This window comes from Rutilus rutilus (genome assembly GCF_951802725.1).
Source record: "Rutilus rutilus genome assembly, chromosome: 20".
Taxonomy (NCBI): domain Eukaryota; kingdom Metazoa; phylum Chordata; class Actinopteri; order Cypriniformes; family Leuciscidae; genus Rutilus; species Rutilus rutilus.
The window spans coordinates 28,434,564-28,457,429 of NC_140225.1; the positions used below are offsets into that span (position 1 = coordinate 28,434,564).

The 22,866-nt window shown below is 36.4% G+C and overlaps 1 protein-coding gene across 1 annotated transcript in view; it reads left to right on the forward strand.

Moving 5' to 3' along the window:
- Positions 1-9,454: 9,454 nt before the first annotated feature.
- rps6ka2 (ribosomal protein S6 kinase, polypeptide 2) overlaps positions 9,455-22,866 on the forward strand; it is a 55,830-nt gene continuing 42,418 nt past the window's right edge. The window contains exon 1 of the mRNA XM_084391560.1: positions 9,455-9,783. Coding sequence (XP_084247686.1) covers positions 9,685-9,783 — 99 coding nt within the window. The 5' untranslated portion in view covers positions 9,455-9,684. The remainder of the gene's footprint in view (positions 9,784-22,866) is intronic.

A 22,866-nucleotide genomic window follows, 5' to 3' on the forward strand; every position in this document is an offset into this window, starting at 1 on the left:
CTCCACCAGGGACTCAAACGCATTTGTCCAACTTTTCAAACCTTTTTAAAAGTATGCATCCCCTTTCATGTACATTCTTAAATTTATTCAGTGATAAATGTTGATGTTGTAAACTTTTGTTGGCGAAATAAAGCAAAAAAAAAGTAGATATTGACAATATTGTGTTTAAAATACATTAATATCACACACTAAATCTCTTAATATCAACTTAATCAACCTATTCATTCATTCATTCATTTGTTCTAAACCATTGGATAAAGTATAAAATAGTGATGATCTTATAAAACAAGGACGAATGAGTGTCTGGCTCAAGAGTGCACCGCCAGGCAGACATGGTATTTCTTTCAGGTGCAACATTCCGATTGCAAAGCATTGATGGCTGCATGTCTTACTTTGGAGGTAACATTGCTAACATGAGGGGCCCTATCATACACCCTGCGCAATGCAGCGCCAGGCACGACGCAAGTGTTTTTCGCTAGTTTCAGCTCTACATAATTATCATGGTCACGTCCTATGCCACGTTGTTTAAATAGCAAATGCGTTGTGCCCATTTGTGCGCCCATGGGCGTGCTGGTCTGACAACAAGGTGTGTTCAAGCGCATTGTTGGCGCGTGGCTATTTTGAGGCAACTGAAATAGACTGCCAAGGGCGCAATTATTTTTTTTTGTTATTTAAAGAGCGCATTAGTAATGCGCGCTTATAGGCGGGTCCACAACGTGAGTACACTTTGTCCCATAGATGGTCTGCTTGCACGCTTCCTCGCTAGAGAGGTGTTCAGTTTTTCCGCTTGCAAATTCCACCATGTAAATAGAGAATCCGCCATGGCAGGAGCGCAACTGGCTTTTGAAGGGAATGGGAGATGAGACTCTGATTGGTTTATCGGACGTTACACCCAAAACACACCCATTACTCATTAAGAGAATAGGGACAACCCTTTTAGACCATGCGCTGGCACGCTGACCATTTTTCCCATCCTTAAACTTGCAAAAGTGGATTCGGACACGCCAATTGTTTTGGCTACAACACCCTTGAGTCAAAATGATAGAGAAGCACTGATCTAAAAGACATTCTAAACAAAGCACTGCATTTTTGTGATATGTAAATTTATTATAAAGTGATTTATAATGACAATACATTTCATTCATTATCAGTATGCTGCCTGAAACTGATTGCAATAGAATGCGTGTAAACAGCATTCTGTTGTTATGGTTATTTTCTCTGGAGAACGCCATTTTAAAAGCATCTATTTGGCGGCAGAAGAAAATGTGAACTCTGACTAACTTATTGACTGAAACATTTAGACCCTGTTGTAACCTATAAATTCTAAGATAAAAAACAAACTTTTGCTAACTAACTTTTGCTGTCACTGGGTTTGGGCACTCCAACCCAATGTCAACAAAATTCGACATTTCTATCAGCTAGAACATCTCTGGCCCTCGAGATCCACTTCCCTGCAGAGGTTTGCTCCAATCCTAATCAAACACACCTGAACAAGCAAATCAAGTGCTGGGTCCCAATTCACCAATTCATCTACTATCCATCTTAACCCTTTCATGCATAGAGGTCACTACAGTGGACAGCTATTAAAAAAAGCATTTTCTTGAATTTGCACCAGTTTTGATGGCATAGTTGCACATCAACCTCTTCAGTGGACCCTGGTGCATCATCCTATACATTGCCACCAAGTGGCAAGCCGTTGTGTGTCGATTTTTTCCCCCTCCAAACCAAGATGGTCACTGGTCAGTCAGAAATGCTAAGTTGCTCTGGAATATCCACCTATTCCTTCTATCCTAGGAGACTGTAGGTAAAAAAAAATATTGCAGCATCAAGCAAAACTAATGAGTCATACCACAGTTACATTTTCCAAGTTTTGATTTCAGATTGGGAGAAAATTCTGATTTATCATTTGTCCACTATAGTGGACCTCATGCATCAATGGCTATATTTCAGCTACAATTCATACTTATACTGTGAATGTTGTTTTTGAAAAAACTTAATCTGCAGTAACTTTTTTTGACTGTAAATAAATGTATCTGTAATGCTGTAATCTGATTATGTAATGCATGTTTTCTCAGAGGAGGGCTATGCTAGAAATGTGTCCATCTTGAACATAATCAGAATTATCAGCTAATAAGGGTAAATTGACATACTCTGGTACACTGGAGGGAGCATCTGAGTGGTTTCCACAGTTGTACCTTGACAGGCTGTAGAAATTTTTGATGGAATCACATCCTCATGTTCTGAAATCAAAGATACGCGAAGTTCAACTTGTATGAAGTTCAATTGCCTTTGCAATATTTCGCATTTATATTTTTATATTTTTCACATGATTTGAAATAATTGTATTGATTGGTTTGTACACACATTATATCTGTTTGATTATTGTATTATGTTTAATACAGTATCTCTTCAGTTTAAACCTACACTGGTTTTTACCGCTGTTTTACCGCTGTACCGCATGTTACCGCTGTAGCATGCTGTCCACTCAAGTGGACATCTGAAAATCTCTTTGAAAAATGAAAAAAAAAAAATCTTGTTTTTTATGCCCTAAGAGCAATAAAAACACATAGGAAAAAAATCCTGACTGAGGTTATCATAGTTCATGCATGAAAGGGTTAAAATAGTATTCAATAGTATTCATTATTTTGTCCCAAAATGGTATTCATTATTGTGTCCCAAAATGTATTTAATAAATCGTAAATCATTTTCCAAAGAAACCCAGATGGTCTACTTTATCCGATTGCAATCTGAAGTTCAGATCCGTGCACACTCTTACGGATAATATTGGCCACAACCCATTGCGCGTTGGACGAGAATTTGATTAGAACTACAAACAAAAATAAAAAGTGTTTAAAAAAACTACAAACATGACAGATTTGCAAGACTGACTGATAAATAGGGAGTTTCTTTAGAGAAAGGGGTTTGATTAATAATCAAAATAAATAACCTGTCAAAAGCATATTTATTCTATGTCATCCACAATATATTTCATCTGCAACAGCAGTGTGAACTTTTATAAAAATGCACCATTATCCGCATCAAATTCCCATGACTGGCAGATCAACATGCTACTACATTTCTCTCCAATAAGGTAGAAAATAAAAAGTGGAGGATTTTAACTGAAGATCATTGACAAGTATGTCCCAAAATGATTCTGGTATACACACTCTAAAGTATGTACTTTTTCTTCACAAAAACAGTACATACTTTTATGGCATACTATATATAGGTAAATTGGGACGCAGCAAATGTCTTCAAGATTAGAAACTTAGAGGCAGGCGAGTATTTTTAAGGTTGGAGCTAAACTCTACAGGAAAGTGAACCTTGAGGGCCATAGTTGAGAACCCCTGAGCTATGGCTTTCTGATTGAATAAAACAGGACACATTGCAATATATATATATTTTTTATTTTTTTTATTTTTTTTAAAGTAAATCCTACACCATTTTTTCCCCAGTGCAGGCTGCTTAACTCTTTTTTTGCTACCTGAGGTAAGAGAGGTGTAATATGTTATAAAAGAGAGGTGTATTATGTTATGTTATCTATCATGTTGTGATGATTTCTTTTTAAAGAAAAGTTGCTTACAGCACCTTTAAGCATTGAGTAGAATTCACTACTAAGGCTGCAAGTACCACCGGGCGTCTGAAGATGTCCCTGCTCAGCTTTTCAAAGCAAGATTAGCCCATGAAGCCAGGTCAGTCGTTTCTATTTATAGAGCACAGCCAGCTCTGTCTTCAGTGCCGCTGATGACTCACCTCCTCATTTAGACAGTCAATATAAAACTCACGAAATACATTCAATCAGTATCATGAACTGTTTATACTAATAATTTATATATATTATGTGACAAATTAGGTGGGGTGAAAATTCAGCTGAATGCTGTTGAATACTATAGGCTATTTTCTCATTTGTAATTGGCAAAAAATACCTAACCTCTGCTTATAAATTGACAAAACAATTACAGTAAAGTCAATGCCCAAAAAGCAACAAAATGAATGCAGGATAAAATAAGCACCACTGTTGTAAAACAACATGTTTTCACCTCTAAACTGTTCAAGGGGGGTTGTATCAATGCAATCTCTCCTTTGCTCTCAGCACAAAAACCCCCGCGGCTAAAAAGAGCATGCGGTCAGAGCACTTACCTGCCATAAACAGTTTAAACACTCCAGGCATCACAGAAAAACTTCTGCAATAAAATAAAAATTAATTTCAATGGATTCAGTTTGATTTTAGTACACAAACTATTGCTGTACAGTTTGCAGTTGCACTAGCATATCATTTCATGTATTTAAACTGTGTACACATCAATGGTCTCCTACTGGTCATATAGTCAAGTCAAGTCAAGTCACCTTCATTTATATAGCGCTTTTAACATTATAGATTGTTTCAAAGCAGCTTTACAGTGATAATAGTGAATTAAAGTAACAGAGATTGTTTTGGCTTTATAGCGGTTCTTTAATGAAGTTATTTTCCAGCTAAAGTTAGTTTTGATTGATTGGCTTCCGTCGCAACTGTCGTTATTTTTCCGTTTAATAACATTGTTATTAAATTAGGGGCCGCTAAGACGACACCATTCTCTCTACGCAGACTTTAAACGCAAACCTGTGATAAACGCTGATGGCGTTCACATGCACATTAAGAATTGGTTCTATAGTTATGTGCGTTTGAATATATGTGCTCAGGTTTGTTATTACCTACAAACCAAGCCTAAACAAAGTCTTTCCTTATAAATTTTGAGACAGAATTTTATTTTATTTTGTCACTTCGGGGTAGGTACGCGAAACTAATTTTCCCGACAAGTGTAGAGTAGAGTGATAAAGGGATCCTCCATAGGGAGAGACTAGTTGGCACTTCAGCACTGCGTTGTCATCGGGTCCAGGCGAAGGTCCTTCGTCAGATCTGGATACGGCCTGGATCCGGCAGGCTGCGGGAAAACCTCGGGATAAACAAAGACACTAAAATTAGCGTAGATGCCATTCTTCTTATGATGTAACGAGTACATCAGGATTTATGGGAAGTGTTCCCGGTTCCGGCTGACCCGATCTATGCAGCCTAACATTGAATTATAGAAGTCTATTATGTGAATGCTAGGTCAAAGAGATGTGTCTTTAATCTAGCTTTGAACTGACAGAGTGTGTCTGCTTCCCGGACAATGTTAGGAAGACTGTTCCAAAGTTTTGGTGCTAAATAGGAGAAGGATCTACCACCAGCAGTCGATTTTGATATTCTAGGTATTATTAACTGGTCGGAATTTTGAAATCGCAATAGACTTGAAGGACTATAATGCGTTAAGAGCTCGCTCAAGTACTGCAGAGCTAAACCATTTAGTGTTTTGTAAGTAATCAGCAATATTTTAAAATGTATGCGATGTTTAATAGGCAGCCAATGCAGTGTTGACAGAACCGGGCTAATATGGTCATACTGCTGCGTTTTGAAACAGGTGTAGTTTGTTTATTAAGCGTGCAGGGCAACCACCCAGTAGAGCATTACAATAATCTAGCCTTGAGGTCATGAACGCATTAACTAATTGTTTCCGCATTTGTCAATGAGAGCATATGTCGTAATTTAGATATATTTTTAAGATGGAAAAATGTGGTTTTACAGATACTAGACACGTGACTTTCAAATGAAAGATTGGTATCAAAGAGCACACCCAGGTTCCTAACCGACGACGAAGACTTGACAGAGCAGCCATCAATTCAATTCAAATTTATTTGTATAGCGCTTTTCACAATACATATTGTTTCAAAGCAGCTTTACAGAAAGTGCATTTCAGAAATGTACATAGAAAAATACAGTTAGTTAATCATGTATTAATTTAGGGCATAACATATCGCCAGCGTCGAGTCGTCTCTTCACAGGCGTCGAGTCGTCTCTTCACAGGCGTCGAGTCGTCTCTTCACAGGCTTCGAGTCGTCTCTGCACGGGTGTTGGGGCATCTGTAGTTTCCATGGGAGGCTGGATACAAACTGGAGCTGACGAACTCTAACCTAGCGTCCCGCGATAACAACAGAAAAGCATATTGGAAATAATTAGCGTAGCTGCTGTTCATAATATTAATGCATTCAATCTGATTCAACTGTAGTATAAAAGGTAAGTATTATATGAATGCTTGGCTAAAGAGATGCGTCTTTAATCTAGTTTTAAACTGGGACAGCGAATCTGAGACTCGAACAATATCAGGAAGGCCATTCCAGAGTTTAGGAGCTAAATGTGAAAACGCCCTCCCTCCTATAGTGGACTTAGATATCCTAGGAATGACCAGAAGCCTCGAATTTAGTGATCTCAAAGAGCGCGATGGATTGTAGGGCGATAGAAGTTCCGTTAAATACCCAGGAGCTAAACCATTTAGGGCTTTATAGGTCATTAGTAATACTTTGTAATTGATACGGAACTTAATAGGTAACCAGTGTAGAGATGATAGAATTGGTGTTATATGATTATATTTTCTTGACCTAGTAAGAACTCTAGCAGCTGCATTTTGGACTAACTGTAGCTTGTTTATTGAGGATGCAGGACAACCAGCTAATAAAGCATTACAGTAATCTAGTCTTGAGGTCATGAATGCATGAACTAACTTTTCTGCATCAGAAACAGATAGCATATTACGTAGCTTAGCAATGTTTCTAAGGTGGAAAAAGGCTGTTCTTGTAACATATGAAATATGATTTTCGAAAGACAAGTTGCGATCTAGTATAACACCCAGGTCTTTTATTGTAGTGGATAAAGTAACAGGACATCCTTCTAAATTAAAGTTGTATTGTAAGAGGTTTTGTGGGCAGTTTTTTTGACTAATAAGTAATACCTCCATTTTATCTGAATTTAATAGCAGAAAATTACATGTCATCCAGTATTTTATATCTTTAACACACTCTGTCAATTTAGATAATTTATTGTTTTCATCTGGTCGTGATGAAATATATAATTGAGTGTCATCAGCATAAGAGTGGAAATTAATTCCATGTTTTCTTATAATATTACCAAGGTGCAGCATATATATTGAAAATAGCAGGGGGCCTAACACAGATCCTTGCGGCACTCCATAGTTTACTGACGTTATCTTCGATTTTTCCCCATTTAAACAGACAAAATGGTAGCGGTCTGATAAGTACGATCTAAACCAGCTTAATGCCTGTCCATGAACACCAGTGTAGTTTTGTAGTCGATCTAAGAGTATTTTGTGATCTATAGTGTCGAACGCAGCGCTAAGATCGAGTGTTAGACAGTATTCTGTATTAAGTAAGGGATAATGTACATCCAGCCGGTTGTTATCGCAGAATAAACCCTGACAGGGTAATCAGGATCTTGCATTTAGACACATTCACATTTGAAGGGTGCAATTAGACACATTCGAGACACATTTTTGGCAGAAGCGTTGTTGATTCAGAAATTCTTTCGTGTTATTTGTTTTTCTTGTAATTCTTTTTTAAGTTTAATTTCTTTTGTAACTGATGTTCCAATGTAGAAGGGGACGTTGTGTCCTAAAAGTTCTCTAGAAGTGACGGAAAACCAGAACCTTTACAGAACATTAGGGATGTTCCTAAAATGTCCTCTTTTGGTTATAAAAGTGCTGCAGTTCAAGGTTCCTTATTTGACTTTATGGGGACATTCCATTTTGGATATTTTATGATCACATAAGAACGTTACAAAGAGGACATTTGGGATGTTAACAGAACGTCCCCACATTGTTACTGATATGACCATAGTTTTTTTTCTCAAATTATACGGCAAAATGCTCATGAAGTGACTCTCAGAGTGGCTCTGGAGATGAAGTCCTCATATAGTGAGGCAGCAGAGGCTGAAAACACTGTGAGCGTCACACGTGTTTCAGTGTGTGTGTGTGTGTGTGTGTGTGTGCGTGTGTGTGTGTGTGGTAAATGAAACACAAAGACAAGCAGAACATGAGGATTCATCTTTAATTCGTCTTTTTGCGGTTTAATATTCAAAGACACTAGTATATATAGCGAAATATATCGGCAACAGTGCTCCTATAGTAAAAATAGTTAGTCTGGAGCCCTGCGCTTAGATAAACACGCAAGCAACTGAAAGCAGCTCCCTATTACTGGGTACCGAATATACTCTGTACTACAGAAATGCTGGTATCATCACATTTTCAAAATTTCAGTACCGACTTTGTACTGAAGTATCGGTACTTTTGACAACCCTAGTAGAGACCTATAGTAATAGTCCCCTAAACGTTCAGAGATCATCCTGAATGTTCCCTGTAGGTACGCCAAAAAAGTCCCCCAACCATTAAAAGTGCACATTGTGACCGTCTCGGAATGTTCTGGGAACATTAGGGACGTTGTTGACACAAGAGGGAACACTCTGAGAACGTTCTGGGAACATCAAAGTTCCAAATAAAATATGGTGCCCTAAATGTTCTGAGAACGTCCTGAATGTTCCGTGAAAATCCGCCAAATCACGTCCCCGAACCCTTTAAAGAATTCTACATCATGACCATCTCGTAACGTTCCGGGAACGTTACTAGGCGACGTCCTTGACACCAGCGGGGACATTCTGAGAACATTCTGGGAATGTAAAATTTCGACATGCTTCCTTAATTGTTACTTTAATAAACAAATATTTTTTTAGTTAATTTAATCGGCGTGTGGCCTATTCGTAGGTTAATTGTTAAACCACTCTGAGCTATGCGGGTTAACAAATGATAATCAATCCAAAAAGTATTATTAAATAAACAGGGTTACTATGCTTTTGCTATAATAAAATCAGGGTTAATTTTCGAAAGGGAAAAATATGACTCATGATAATGCAATAACATGTTCAGTATTAGGATCTTTCTATAAAGATACTGCCATGATGTAGTTATTATTGGCTACTACATTTAGGCAATTTAAAATATATAGTATTGCTAAATCTAGAGTATTTAAGTCATTTTAAAATAAAACAATAACACATTGTATTAATGTAATACTTTAATTTTAACTCAAATAAATGTAATAATGTGCAAACAAATTACAATGTGCGGTGGTTGTTTTGCAGCAAGGTGGAGACAGTTGTGTTCATAACAGTGGACATGCTAATGAAAAAGTGACAGATGCCTACAAGAAAAAAAGTAAACACACACACACGTGAGAGACAGCGATATCACTGAAAATGAAGAGACTGAAAGGAAAAATGGAAGTGAAGGTGCAGTCCAAAGAGAAAACTTTTAATTAGCTATTTGCACGGCCCCAGCCTAAGGATTTAAACAGTTTTATGTGATAGCCATTTAAAACAATAAAAATAAATAGGGTTGTCCGTGGTTTCAGAATGTGTTGTGGGTGAGAATGACCTGGAGTGTGAGATTTATAATATATAAATATAAAGATATAAAGATCCTAATATATATATATAGCCTATTTGAACATAAAAAAACGACGCTTCAGCTTTAAGGATTCCAGTGATTGGGGAGGGTTCTTCAGTACAGCTCGAGTGTAAATGTGGTTCTGAGGAGGACAGCTCCCGTCATCTCTCCCGTGCACAGCCGAACTAACGGGTCAGCGTCAGCAACCGTGCCCAAACCTGCATGCTTGGCTTGGTCATGGCCTCACCCTCTCATAAGTGAGCATTATGGATTAGGTTAGTGGAGGGGAGGCGACTGTAAATCCCCACTGCTGTGCTGATCTGGATTTAAACGCTGGACAGATAAATTGTCTTTTGAGTATAGCAGCCGAACCGGGACAATGGATACGAACATGCGCAAATTTACAGTTAGAAGATGGTTTTCCGTCTACCTGCGCAGAAAGTCGCGATCTAAAAGCTCGAGTTTATGCAAACTAGAGGTGGGTATCGCTTTATTTGTTTCGTATACTGCCAACATGTGTGTTAAATCGTTGAATTAAAGGTGTGGAGACAGATAGTGCATGTAAACAATGTCGAAATCTGACCGTTGCGGTATAAAGTTGTGCTGAAGTGCAAAATGTGAAACCGCAACGGCAAATATTTCAGTGTTCAAGATTTAACAAAGGTTTTTTTTTGCAAACATGCGTTGTATTTTCCATCAGATTTCTCATTGGTTTGGTTGGAAATAGCCTGAACTAGTCAATAAAACCATATAGGAATGTGTACAGGATTCCTGTTGGAATTTCTATCATAATTTGGAACCCATTCTATTGGAACCCATTCTTAGCGAATTATTTGATTCGCTAAGAATGGGTAAATAATGTAAATACAAATCCACTGCAGTTTTTACAGTTTGATATTGTTTATCTTTGCACCCTGCATACGTTATATGGATAAATTGCTGCAGGACACCTTTACAAAGCTACAGAAGTTGTAAAATCTTAGAAGAGCTTCTTTCCATTTTCTTTCCATTTGTCCAGGATCATTTTATTGCTTTTTATATAGGCCTAGCGATTATTAACCTGATAGTGTGATGGGTAACCTACTTACACTGTATAAAAAGGAAAGAATATTGCAAACAATAACAATTATATTATAAAAGCAGTATGTTTATTGTATAAAAGATTAAACAAAAAGTTGTTTTTATAGGTAAACATATGATTTGTGTACTTAATTTGAGAAAGGGCTATTTCGTTTGTTTATGTTGTATATTTAAAAAGCTTGTTTTTTTTTTATTATTGTTATCATGTAAATTTAGAGTGTTTATGTTGTGTGTACTCTGGTGATTTGTGTTTGTGTGGGCATTGCTTTTACACTCACTATAATCGTATTATAATTGCCCACAATTTCTGGGGAGTCATTGTCCACTGTGCAGCCTTTATACCACCTTAACAGTACAATTTACTGTAACAAAGATGATTTTAATAGCTGAAATGAATTGTTCTACTTACATTATACAATTTAATAACATATACAAGGATATTTACAGTATGCTCCTCAAAAGTATTTTCCACAATATCACTGTATTTAAATGGTGAAGTTCTGTGGGGTTTTTCTCCTACTGCACAAAATTTCCTTTGGCTAAAACTTATGATAGATATTCTTGGACTATAATTCGGCTCAAGTCTAAACAATTTTAGAGGCACTGCAATATGATTCTCATCAGAGGCATTACACACTAACATCAGCAGTAGCAGTAAACATCAGCATATCTTTAAAACAGCTGTGGACCTGTGTTGTTTTTGCTGAACCCTCAAATGTCTGCTGGCAACAATGATCAAACCTGACATACCTGTCTCTCAGTATTAATAGTCAAGGCCTCGAAAGAGTTCCATTCTATGAGCATCTGTGATTCCAATGGATGATAAAATGGACCTAACTTTTATTTCTGATGTCTCTAATACCTGTACGCTAAATTGATGAACGTGTAATGTAATGTAATGTCAACAACAGAACACACGTGTAGGCTAGCAGGTTGTTACAAATTATGTACACTTTAGCATCTCACAGAAAGATTTGCATGCAGTCACTAGCTTGAAATAGGCTATAAGGACTTTTTAGTTTTTGTTACTTTATTGCAGAGGTGTAAAGAGTACCTGAAACCATACTTGAGTAAAAGTACAGATACTTTACAGTGAAAATGACTCCATTACAAATTACAAGTCACCAATTCCAGTACGACTTGAGTAAAAGTCTTAGAGTATCTGATTTTAACAGTACTTAAGTATGTTACTCATACTAAATGTAGACTCAAAGATGCACTAGTCCCCAACACCTAAGAGACATGCCAGCCAAAAACAAGAAACAGTTCATTTGTGAAGAGAGAAATCACATTTATTTTCAAAGCCTACTTGCACTGTACGTGCTGGTTTCATCCTCATCTCATAAATTAAAAACCTGCGATTCAGCAGCTACCTGCTAATGCACTAGCATTCGTGTAAAGTAGCTTTGTTGATAAGTTTGGGCGAGTAAGGGCAAAAACGCACAAGATATAGTACCTCAAATGCCCTGTAGATGGCGATATCACTTCTTTTGTAGCAGAATAAACAATGCTATCTCACAACCAATTCGTACGAATTCGTATGTGTGAGTACGAGGTGGCTAATTCGTAAGATTTGTCTAAACCCCAGTGATGGGTAGGTTTAGGGGTGGGGTCAGGGGTAGGTCATTCATACGAATTAGCCACCTCGTAAAATACGTACGAATAGCCGTGAGATCGGGTTGGAATAAACTGCTGCAGAAAAGGTTAGGTGCCATGCAATACTGATCATAAATGTGTTGGAGTAAAGAGTTGGCCTATATTATTATTCAAAAATGTAAAAGTACTCCAAAGTAGCCAAAAGGATAATTAAGTACAGTAACAAACTTCATTTACTCAAATACTTTACACCCACTGAAATTAATTTCTGATGGACAGATAGCCCTCTTTTGATTTGATGGGGGAAGGTTAAAGCTCTGTGCACCACTGAACCCAACAAAACACAGCCTTTTGAAATGACAGGTCATGGAATGTTTAATTGCCAGAACAGGATTGAAATATTGGAAATCCATATGCTGCTTATTTTTAGATTGGCATAGTACTGCATGTACTGTACTTTACAAACTCAGTGATCACATTTACATGCACATCATTCTCATCTAGATGTATATTTTGATGCATATTTTTGCTCAGTCGGACGTATTTTACGAGTTGCCCAATTCGTATGAATTCGTACGAATGATCTACCCCTGACCCGCCCCTAAACCTACCCATCACTGGGGTTTAGACAAACGAATTCATTAGCCACCTCGTAAAATACGTACGAATTGGTCGTGAGATAGCGTTGTTAATTCTCATTCAACATGATACAGAATTAACTATGAGATTATAATAATCAGATTAATACAAGCATATGTCTTATTCAGATTTCTAGAATATTAATCGGTTATGTATTTACAAGACACACTATACATAATATGAATATGACCAAATTGTTAAATGCATGTCATGACAGTGGATTTCCTCATCCATCCAACAACCAATAAACAGCTATCTATGTATTTCTGACACCATTCGGAAAAAAAATATTATTATTATCTTCAGGCTATAATAAATTCCCACTGTGTACAAAAGATATTTTTCACCATCTTAATAAATGTATTAATTGTAGATTTGAAGTGTCAGTAATTCTGAGCATTATGAGTTTAGATGCTCATTCTCAGTGTTTTAAGAAGGTTCTGGTAACCTTTACTGCAGATAAATACAGTCTGCAGTCAGAGAGAGCTGATTTTATTTCAACACAGTGATAAGTGTAGTCAGCATATAACAAAGCCCGGGAAATGAAATGGCTGTTGTAATTTAGTTAGTGCAAGCACAGGCCCAGCGTCACTAAGCTTAGCTTTGAAGTCATCAGGTTTGGCAAAAGCAGCCATGTGGAGGTAAACTGATAAGAAGACAGGTTTAATTAAATGTGAGATCAGTAATCAACATTGCACACTGCAAGAGGAAAAGATCAATGATGTCAGTCTGTGATGTCATTGCAAATAAAACGGCACAATGTGATGCTTAAAGGGATGGTTTGGAGTAAAATCAACCTAGGGTCCTTTGCACCATGACCTCGAGCCAAACACCCCCCCAGAAGCCTTTTTTCCCTTGGTCGAACATTATTAAAGTTAGAGCTTATTTAGAGATATCAGCTAAATGGCTTAGTGCAGGCGCTAATGGATCCTATGATGTATCTCATAAATTACCCCACTAATAATGCCCGGAATGGCACCAAACTTCTACAGTAGTACAAAAGCACGTAAAAGTCCTGTCAGAAAGCCAGTATATCCAACATTTTTTCCGAAGTGTTGACAACTTAGTGTTAACTACTAATTGTTGCAAACTGGTACTACCAACAAAATATTAGTGCATTCCTGGAACGGGGCGTCGTTACACTACATCCTTATCAAAATCACAGAAGTGACCTCGACGTGCGGGTTAGCAGTAGCATGAGCCGTCAGGCACGTGTTCTTTAAATAAACTCCTGATGTACTTACAAACTTTCCAATGCCTCGTTTTATGAGTACAGAACCTATACTACTGTAGAAGTTTGGTACCATTCCGGGCATTATTAGTGGGGTAATTTACAAGATACAGCCTAGGTTCCATTAGCGCCTGCACTAAGCCATTCGGCTGATATCTCTAAATAAGCTTTAACTTTAATAATGTTCGACCAAGCTTCTGGGGGGGTGTCTGACTTGATGTCATGGTGCAAAGAACCCTAGGTTGATTTTACTCCGAACCATCCCTTTAATACATGCAATATATTAAAGTTTTTAGTGTTGTGGTTTTTAATGAGTAAATAAAGGTCCGTAGTCAACTTTAATTATAAAAACATTCATGTTTTGTTACACTGTAAAAAAAAAAAATACATCCCCAAGTCAAAATTTTCTAGTGACTGGTCACATCTAAATTTTTTAATTGGCCCAAGTGCAATTCTTGTTGCAATAGTCTGTTAACATTGGCTCAATGAGAAATAATATGTCAGACTAATTGAAAAATTTAGATGTGACCAGTCACTAGAAAATTTTGCCTTGGGGATGTTTTTTTTTTTTACAGTGTAGTACATGGTCATACCTCAAATGTAAAGCCGAACAACATGGGGAAAAAAGAAAAATGTGTATCTTTTATCTTCTTCTTTTTTTTTTTTTTTTTTACATCGAACTTTCAGGCTGATCAGTAAGGTAATAATGTTTATACAGCTAATGAACCTGGACTTACCTGAGAGGATATTAAGCAATCAGGAAGAGGTTCAATCTCTGATCTGCCTCATGTGGTTTCCATCAGACCTACAATAGCATCCAAAATATCAACCCATCAATTGTAGTAAATGTGTATACAGAGATAGCGTAGGCCGACAAAGTGTTTGAGGCAAGAGTATAGTCAAATATTTATCTCTGAAGATTGAATGATTGAAAATGATGGCAGCAACAGGTTCAGACCAACACGAGAGTGAGAACTAGCCCTGTATCAACTCATAATGTAATAACAAAGCATAATGTTATAACAGCACATAATGTAATAAGTATTACATTATCAATGTAATAAAAGGTTAGTAATGTAATCATTTTCTTAAAACGTAAAACAAATCTTTAGCTCATAATGCAATAAAATGTTTTCACATAATGTAATTGGCTATTGTATGAAAAAACGTATTACATTATGAACACACTGTAGCAACTTAGAATGTAATCACAGTTCATAAGGAAATACCAGCACATATACATTATACATAAAGTCAAACAATGTTTACAATATAATAATTATCGGTTACGCATTATTTTAACATGATGTACATTGTGCTTAATCAAATAAGTACTGAGTAATATTAATTAACTACATGTGGTTATTACAGATTAGGGTTTGGTTTAGGTTTAGGGTCAGTTGTAATTATGCATAACTTACTGTTATTACTAGAGTAAGTACATGTAGTAACGTGTAACTACGTCACCTTAAAATAAAGTGTTACCTAATTATCTTTCAACATACTAAAGTTTAGCACATTGTAAAATCAACATTTTCATAAAACTAGTACTAATTCTGTGATAATGAAATGCTCCATCATTTTGAGTCGCTTGGATCCAGAAACACATTTTTAGTTGTATGCACTAAATTAAAAAATAAAGTTTCTAAAAATTTTTAAATGGTTGTCATAAAAACTTGCTTATAGTTTACAAAAATGTATAATGTATGTGTCACAATTTTTAGAGACATTTTAGATTTTTCTAGATAACTAATTAACTAAAGACATGTCCGAGTCTCCCTGAGGTAAATGTAATGGTAGGTAACAAGTTCTTAGCAATTCACAGTTTTTTACTTTTGCTAAATTGATACTGTGATTTCTTTTTACAGCATATGCTTTGGACACAGTGTTGGTATTGTACACTGTCATTTAGTAGTACTTATACATTTTTGTTGTCAAATTGAAAAACATTTAACATTCTCTTTTAACTACCGCCTACAAGTGTATTTGGCGTATGCATATTTAAGAAGTACAATAATAGTAGAAATATCAACATCAATAATAATACCAGTAGTAATAATAATGTCACGGCCGATGAGGGAAATGGGATGAGGAAGCAGGATCTAAAAATGCTAAATCAATAATATTTATTGATAACACAAAACAAAGAAGATAATCCAAAACAGGAGAAGACAGCACAAGACAAAGAACTGAACAAACTGAGGGCCATGTGGTGACTTTACTTTCAAATTTAGTAAACCCGTTGCCTTCAAATTATTAAGTAAATAAACGTCATGCTTAATCGAAGTTATGTGGAATTGTCAAGTTCACATAACCTTCTTTTTTTTTTCAAGTAAGCATTACGTTTATTTACTTAATCATTTTAAGGCAACGGGTTTTCTAAAAAAAATTAAGTAAGTGAACTGAACACTTTTTACAATGCAATGCTCTAAACAAGGAACAGCCTATTAACCTTACACAAACTTGTTTTCCTAATTTGTGTTCATCATAGCTATTGAATATCATATGACTCCTTGTAGAAGCGAGATTGCATTACTCCTTTTTTTAAAGTACTGCCATGCATTTCTGCTCCCACCATAATATATATTCAGGGTTACATCACTCTACAGATTCATCAATAATTTGATAATTCGATGTTGAGTTTATTAACTATTCATCATATGGCTACTTATGCAAGAGCTGAAGTCAAATCTAAGATAAAGTCCTGGCATTTAGATCTATGCAGGGATCTAATATCAGGTTATGTAATGCTCTCCAGGTTGTCACGTGTCAGATTTTCATCTATAGATTATATTATGACACGTGCGCTTGCCTGGAGTTACTTCAGTGCACCAAAATGTATCTTCTTAAATCTTTACATGCCAAGAACTACTGGGAATTTTGTATAATGTGAAATAATAGTAGCCTACTTAGGAGTGTTTTTAATAATAAAAGCTCCAATTTGTCTGAAAGAGAGGATGAGCACAATGATTTTACAGTAATACGTGTTGACTGAAAACAACTGTTGAGTGTTTGTTTGGATGGCAGCGCTAATTGATTTGAGAGCACCCTGTAAAAATAGAAATGTGTAAAATATATCCAGGACTACGTGAAAATATATATTATAAAACAGATTCTTCCCACTGCAAATTCTGATTGGATAAAGCAGTTGACACACACCGATCTAATGACTAATGAACTATATTTCCTGTCTGAAAAAACTTTTATTTCAATTATTAGTGGTGTTTTAGTGTATAACTTGTCCCACAACATGTGGTACAGGCATGAATTATACCTCAAATAATGCAGCTTGTTGAGGTGTGCTATTACTTTTCTACGCAATTGACATACGATTTTGAATTAAAAACTATATTGAATTGAAACTATATATTTTATTGCAAAATATGCATATTAAATTCACAAATATATCATTTTTTTAGGAGGGAGACTGACTCTTACATCATTCGATCATTTGTGGTGCTTAGGAGCGAGTGGGCATTAAAGTGTTCTTTTGGCATGAATTTCTAATTGCAATTCTCTGATTGGTAGAGATTTATCTGCAGAATCATGGGTAATATGCAAACGCATATAACATCGATTAACAACCTCATAGCTCACTGCAGGTCTTAAAGACTTAAAGGTTTATGTATATAGCTATAATGATGCCACAAAGATTTGCATGCGCAAATTTAGTATTTAAAAGGGTAAAAAGAAAAAAAAAGATCTGCAGCTTTTTTATTTATTATTTTTAGAAGTGTGATTCATGTGTTGTGAAACTGCAGCTTCATGTTAATCCAAAATAATTATGATCTTTAAAAAAATGTGTTCATAACAAATCATATTTAAGTTATCGTTTAAAATCAATTCCCTAATGGAGGGTCCCAATGCCATGCATTACAGAGATTTTACCACAGTTTTACCTTTTCTTTGTGGTGTGTCAAAGACCTCCTTTTATCTGTGGAAAAATCATTGCGGTGCACAGAATTAATTATTGCTTCACGTTGACAAATAAAAAGGACTGGAATTATGACTTATGGTGAGCATAAAGCAATGATCATTGATTATGTGTAATTAGAGTTTGTTATAGCAATGTCATATTGCTTGTGCTGCAGTCAGAGCTCCATTCAAACACATTAAAGTGAGTTTGTGGCAGATCGTGAGCTTTCAGGCACAGACAGAAGTTGGTATATCTTGTAGGCTGGTGTTGAGCATCTCGGATATACAGTTTGCCATATTTCAAGATCCATCTTTAGATTACAGTTTCATCACAGCAGTCGCATCAGCCGCAGTGTTCTGCAGATTTTTGACACCATCATTACACGAAAAAAACTTATTCACTAAGGGTATGTATACAAAACAGCAATGTACTAGTAAAAAAAGTTTTTTCCCTTCCGTTTTTCCGCATACAGACGACAACGATTGACACAGATCCACGAAAACGACTAATAATGCTTTAATATTCATGCCAGGCCAGTAGTTGGCGATACCACTTTGTAAAGAAACACTATGCACCTATAGACTGAACATGTAATACGCATGTGCATGAATTCACTGTTTTCACAAATTCGTGTTTTTGTAGTTTACAAGGAGATCATTTTCAAAAGCTTGCTCTTTGAAACCCGTTTTCAAAAGTTTGTGTTTTCATGCCCCCAAAAGGTCATTGTCATCATGCAAATGAACGACAAAAACACCTAAAAAGTTTTCTATTCTAGTTGAAAAGGCCCCTAAACGACCCCTAAAAGTCACAAAACAAAACAAGGAACCAGTGACATGAGTTAAGTGTTTCCAAAATTAATATTTCCCCTCATTTAATCAAGCAATGCAGCAGATTTGAAATGCAGGTCACACCAGCTCACTTTAATCATGGTGTTAATTTCCAGTAGTGTGTCTTGACAGGGTTCTGATTTACAATGTTTACCATTTCTTCTCAGATATTTCATCTGGCCCCGCTGAGTATGATTTATTCATATCATATTTCATCAAGTGAGCCAAAAATGAGCCTTATTTACATGTGAAGGAAGTGTATTTATGCAGAAAATAACACCAGAAGTTTCCTTGGCTTTTAAGGCAGATTCTCGAAAATGAACTGGAACCTAATAAGTGACTCATTTTGAAAGATATAGGTAGCAGTTCTGTATTTCATTCACACAAAGCACATGTTTATGTTGCTAAATTATAGTACGTAGCATTTCGATTTTTTTTGTCATGACCACCTGACCCAAGAAGAACATTGAGTGACTTAAAAATAAGGGGGAAAAAACTACTCAAATAAAACATTGGACATTAACTGGATTTACATCATTTTATGTTCATGCAACTTTTTCTTTAGAATAATGCATTTTTTTATTGAAAAAAAAAAAAGCATATACAGATGAAACTTAAATATTGTGTAAAATCATCATAAGTTAGATTTATTAAAGTACATATCAAATTTAACACTCTTTATTTGTCTTGGATGCAATAAAGCCAAATGCATTTATCTTAAAAGGCTGCACTATGCCTTCACATGAGGAGTGCTTGTGATGTCATAAAATTCACCCTAAGAGTTTGTATAAACCTCAGTTAGGTGAGCAAAATGAAATGAATTTAGTATTTATTTGCATATGATTGCTGTAGCACAGCTTTCACACAATCAAAAAACAATTCTTTTGTGAGATGAGTCTGAAAATGGAACCACTGAGGCCGAATCATAAATTGAAAACTAAATCGAAAAGCCTGTTTGGTCTGTTGAAGGTTTTCTCTCTCTCTCTTTTAGAAGTGACACATTTTTTGTAGATTATTTCCTTGCATTTAAATTGAATTCAGAATATAAGAGTAATTTTATTATATAAAGTGGAGACCAGGCCAAGTGGTCTCCAATATAAAAATGCTGTCATACTTATATAAAATAACCCCACCTTGGCCTGAGTAAACTTGGCCTGGTATATATATATAAAAAAAAAAGTTGTCATATTGGAACACAATTCAACCTTTCAGTTAAAATGTACCGTAATTATTCTATGTATCATTAATGTTGAGACTTTTCTAAATGGTTGTCAGTTTGGTTTTATATTTGTTAGCAAGAGCTGTTAACAAAATAAGAGGATATTAGAGTTTTGATTTGAAGAATAGAATTCACAACTCTCAAATATTATAAAATGTCCTATGTGACAACTATAGCCCCAGCAGAGACTGACACACCATCCCCATGATCTGAAGGTGAATTATCACCAAAGAAGAGTTTGTAATTCTTCATCATATCCTGATGACGATCGTGTTGAGGTGTCATGCGGCTCTTTTGCTTGGCTCTGTTTTTATGCGCATATAGCTCAGCAGGAGCTGTCAGAATTGGTCCCCGGCCCCTGTGCTGAGGTTGAAGATTGTATATCCTCAGTGTACTCATCATCATGTCACAGGAGTGGCTCGGGCTGGACTTTGGTTATGTAATGCGGCTGCACATTTATTTATTGGTTTGCATGGCGTGCGTGACATAAGCTGGTTTAAGGGCTCTGAGCTGTGTCATTCTCAGTGTGGGGTATATTATTCAGCTGTGATCAGCATTTGAGTTTACAGGCACGTGCCTGCAGTGTGGCAGTCCAGAGAGAGAGAGAGAAAGAGAGAGAGAGAGAGAGAGAGAGAGAGAGAGAGAGAGAGAGGGGCTATGCTGCAAGATGACTGCATTTGGGACACAACTGACCCTTCACAACTTTACTGTAAAAAATATAGTAGCAACATTTTGTTTTACCTAAATTTACAGTAAAAAAAAAGACATAATTCATTAACTGAAATAATGTTAATATAACAATATACTATACAACCATCACAAAACACAGGTGGTAATGAGAAAGCGACATGAATCAAAATTTCATCACAAGTAGCTTGTCCACAAGCAGAGGTAAATAGTAATATAAAGAACATGTCATACACCATTGTGTGTGTGTGTGTGTGTGTGTGTGTGTGTGTGTGTGTGTGTGTGTGTGGTTGTGTGTGACTTCAGACAAACTTCAGATTGCTCCATGTAAACTATCACTAATTGTATTGTAAATCACTCACAGCCTGCTATTTACTTTCATACTATAAATAAATTTGAATATTTGTATTGATATTTAACACTGCTGTACACTGTAAAAAATGAGTACCTGCATTTGTTATTTTAAAGTTAGGGAAGGCAATTTGTTTTATAAGCACTTTTTGTTATACTTGTTCAAACTCTCTTCGCATCCTGATAGCAAAGTCTATAGAATACAATACAATACAATACAATACAATACAATACAATAGAATGGTCTAAATATTAAGACACGTACATTTATCTTCTGTGGAAGTCACAGGACCAAAAAATGCTCATCCAATCATTGCATTCGGTCCGAATACGCTGTCCTACCTGCCTGTCAACATATGTAGTTCCACTTTTCCGCACACCTGCTCGCGCAGACATCACACGTCATCACGTCAACAAACAGCAGTCATCTTTACAGTTCCTACTGAACCAAAACACTGAGCTTTACTGCGTTCACGCCATGTCGTAACCGTTATTAAGAGATGGTAACCTGTGACGTTCTACCTGGAGCTGTCCTCAGACTCGTATTTATGCATTTCTATAAACACTATCAATGCCAAAGTGAATCTGCAGCAGTCAGGTGGTACAAATAAGAGCTCTGTAAGTTATTTACATTCATTATTATTGTAATATTATGTGCTTTGAGACATGAGGTAATTTAACGCCGTCTCTTGTCTCGTGACGCTTTGCAAACTCACGTTCATGTGTTTTGATGGAGGCGTGACTTTGGAGACGCTCTGAAGGGAGGGTGGGATCTCATGCTTTCAAAGCTAGCTAGCTATTGCTAGCCGCTCCGAAATTGCCTACCCTACCTTTAAAGGCCCCCTGAAATCAAAATTTACGTTTTTTTGCTTTTAGTATGAATATGTTAGGCTTAAGGTTATGAATAAGTTGGTGTGTTTCAAAACAATGACAAAATTTGCATTTAGGAGATATAAGCATTCAAAACTTACAGTCTCTCAATTATGCTAAAATGAATCACAGATTTTTATGACATCACCGCGGACTTCAGCTTCTCATCACATCTTCTGTCCAATCAAATGCTCTCTAGAATCTACAGCGTCCCGCCCCCTATGCTATAAATACCACCTGGCCAAAGCGACCATTGACCCGTCACGGAGCATTATGGGTTGGAGATGTGAGTTCTGTTGCTCAAACACTCAAGAATTATTTCGTTTTCCAACTGTACGTTGGTTAAGAATGAAATGGCTAGAATTTATTCACACCTTTACTATTGAATCCAACATATTATCAGCGCTCGGATTTGCTTCCATGGTGCTGTCAAGTACGACTCGCAGTCTATGAGGTAAACTAAACGCTATTGGCTATTTGAAAAGGGGGAGGAGCCAATCAATATGTCCCGCCTTAGCTTCCTGTTTCAGTGGAAATTAAGTCAACACATCATACAAAGCTGCGCGTTCCAAGGCACTTCAGTGGGCCTTTAAGGGTCTATTTCTACCAGATATGAAGGTGTCATGTCATGTATGATTTTTATTTATTTTATTTATTTTTTTTGATGAACATAATATCCCTAATACCATTATGCTTTATTAAACTTTAGACCTTTTCACCAGGCCCAAAAAGGCCCAAGTTTGAGGAAAAAATCTACTGAATACATTATGTGAAAGTGCCAATGAATCGAAAGCAGTGGTTGATCTTTTCTTCCTTTACTGTCAAGGGCCTAGGAAACAAGATCTGTCATTTATTGATCCACATCGTCTCCAGCTAAAAGAAAATCCTAATCCATTATTCAAGATCCTATAATCGTCCTGGCCATAATCTGTTCTGCCTTTCGGCCTTCAGGAAAGTGATATCATGTCATCAAATCTAACTGAAGAACAACTTCTACCCGACTGCAGTTTGAATTCTCATTATAATGAGCAATTGGCAGTTGCTATATAGTTTATTCAGTTAGTACTGCACACTGGCAGTGTATGCCACCATACTCTACAACTGTTGGTAGCTCAAAGTATTATCACATTAGCCAAAATACTTGA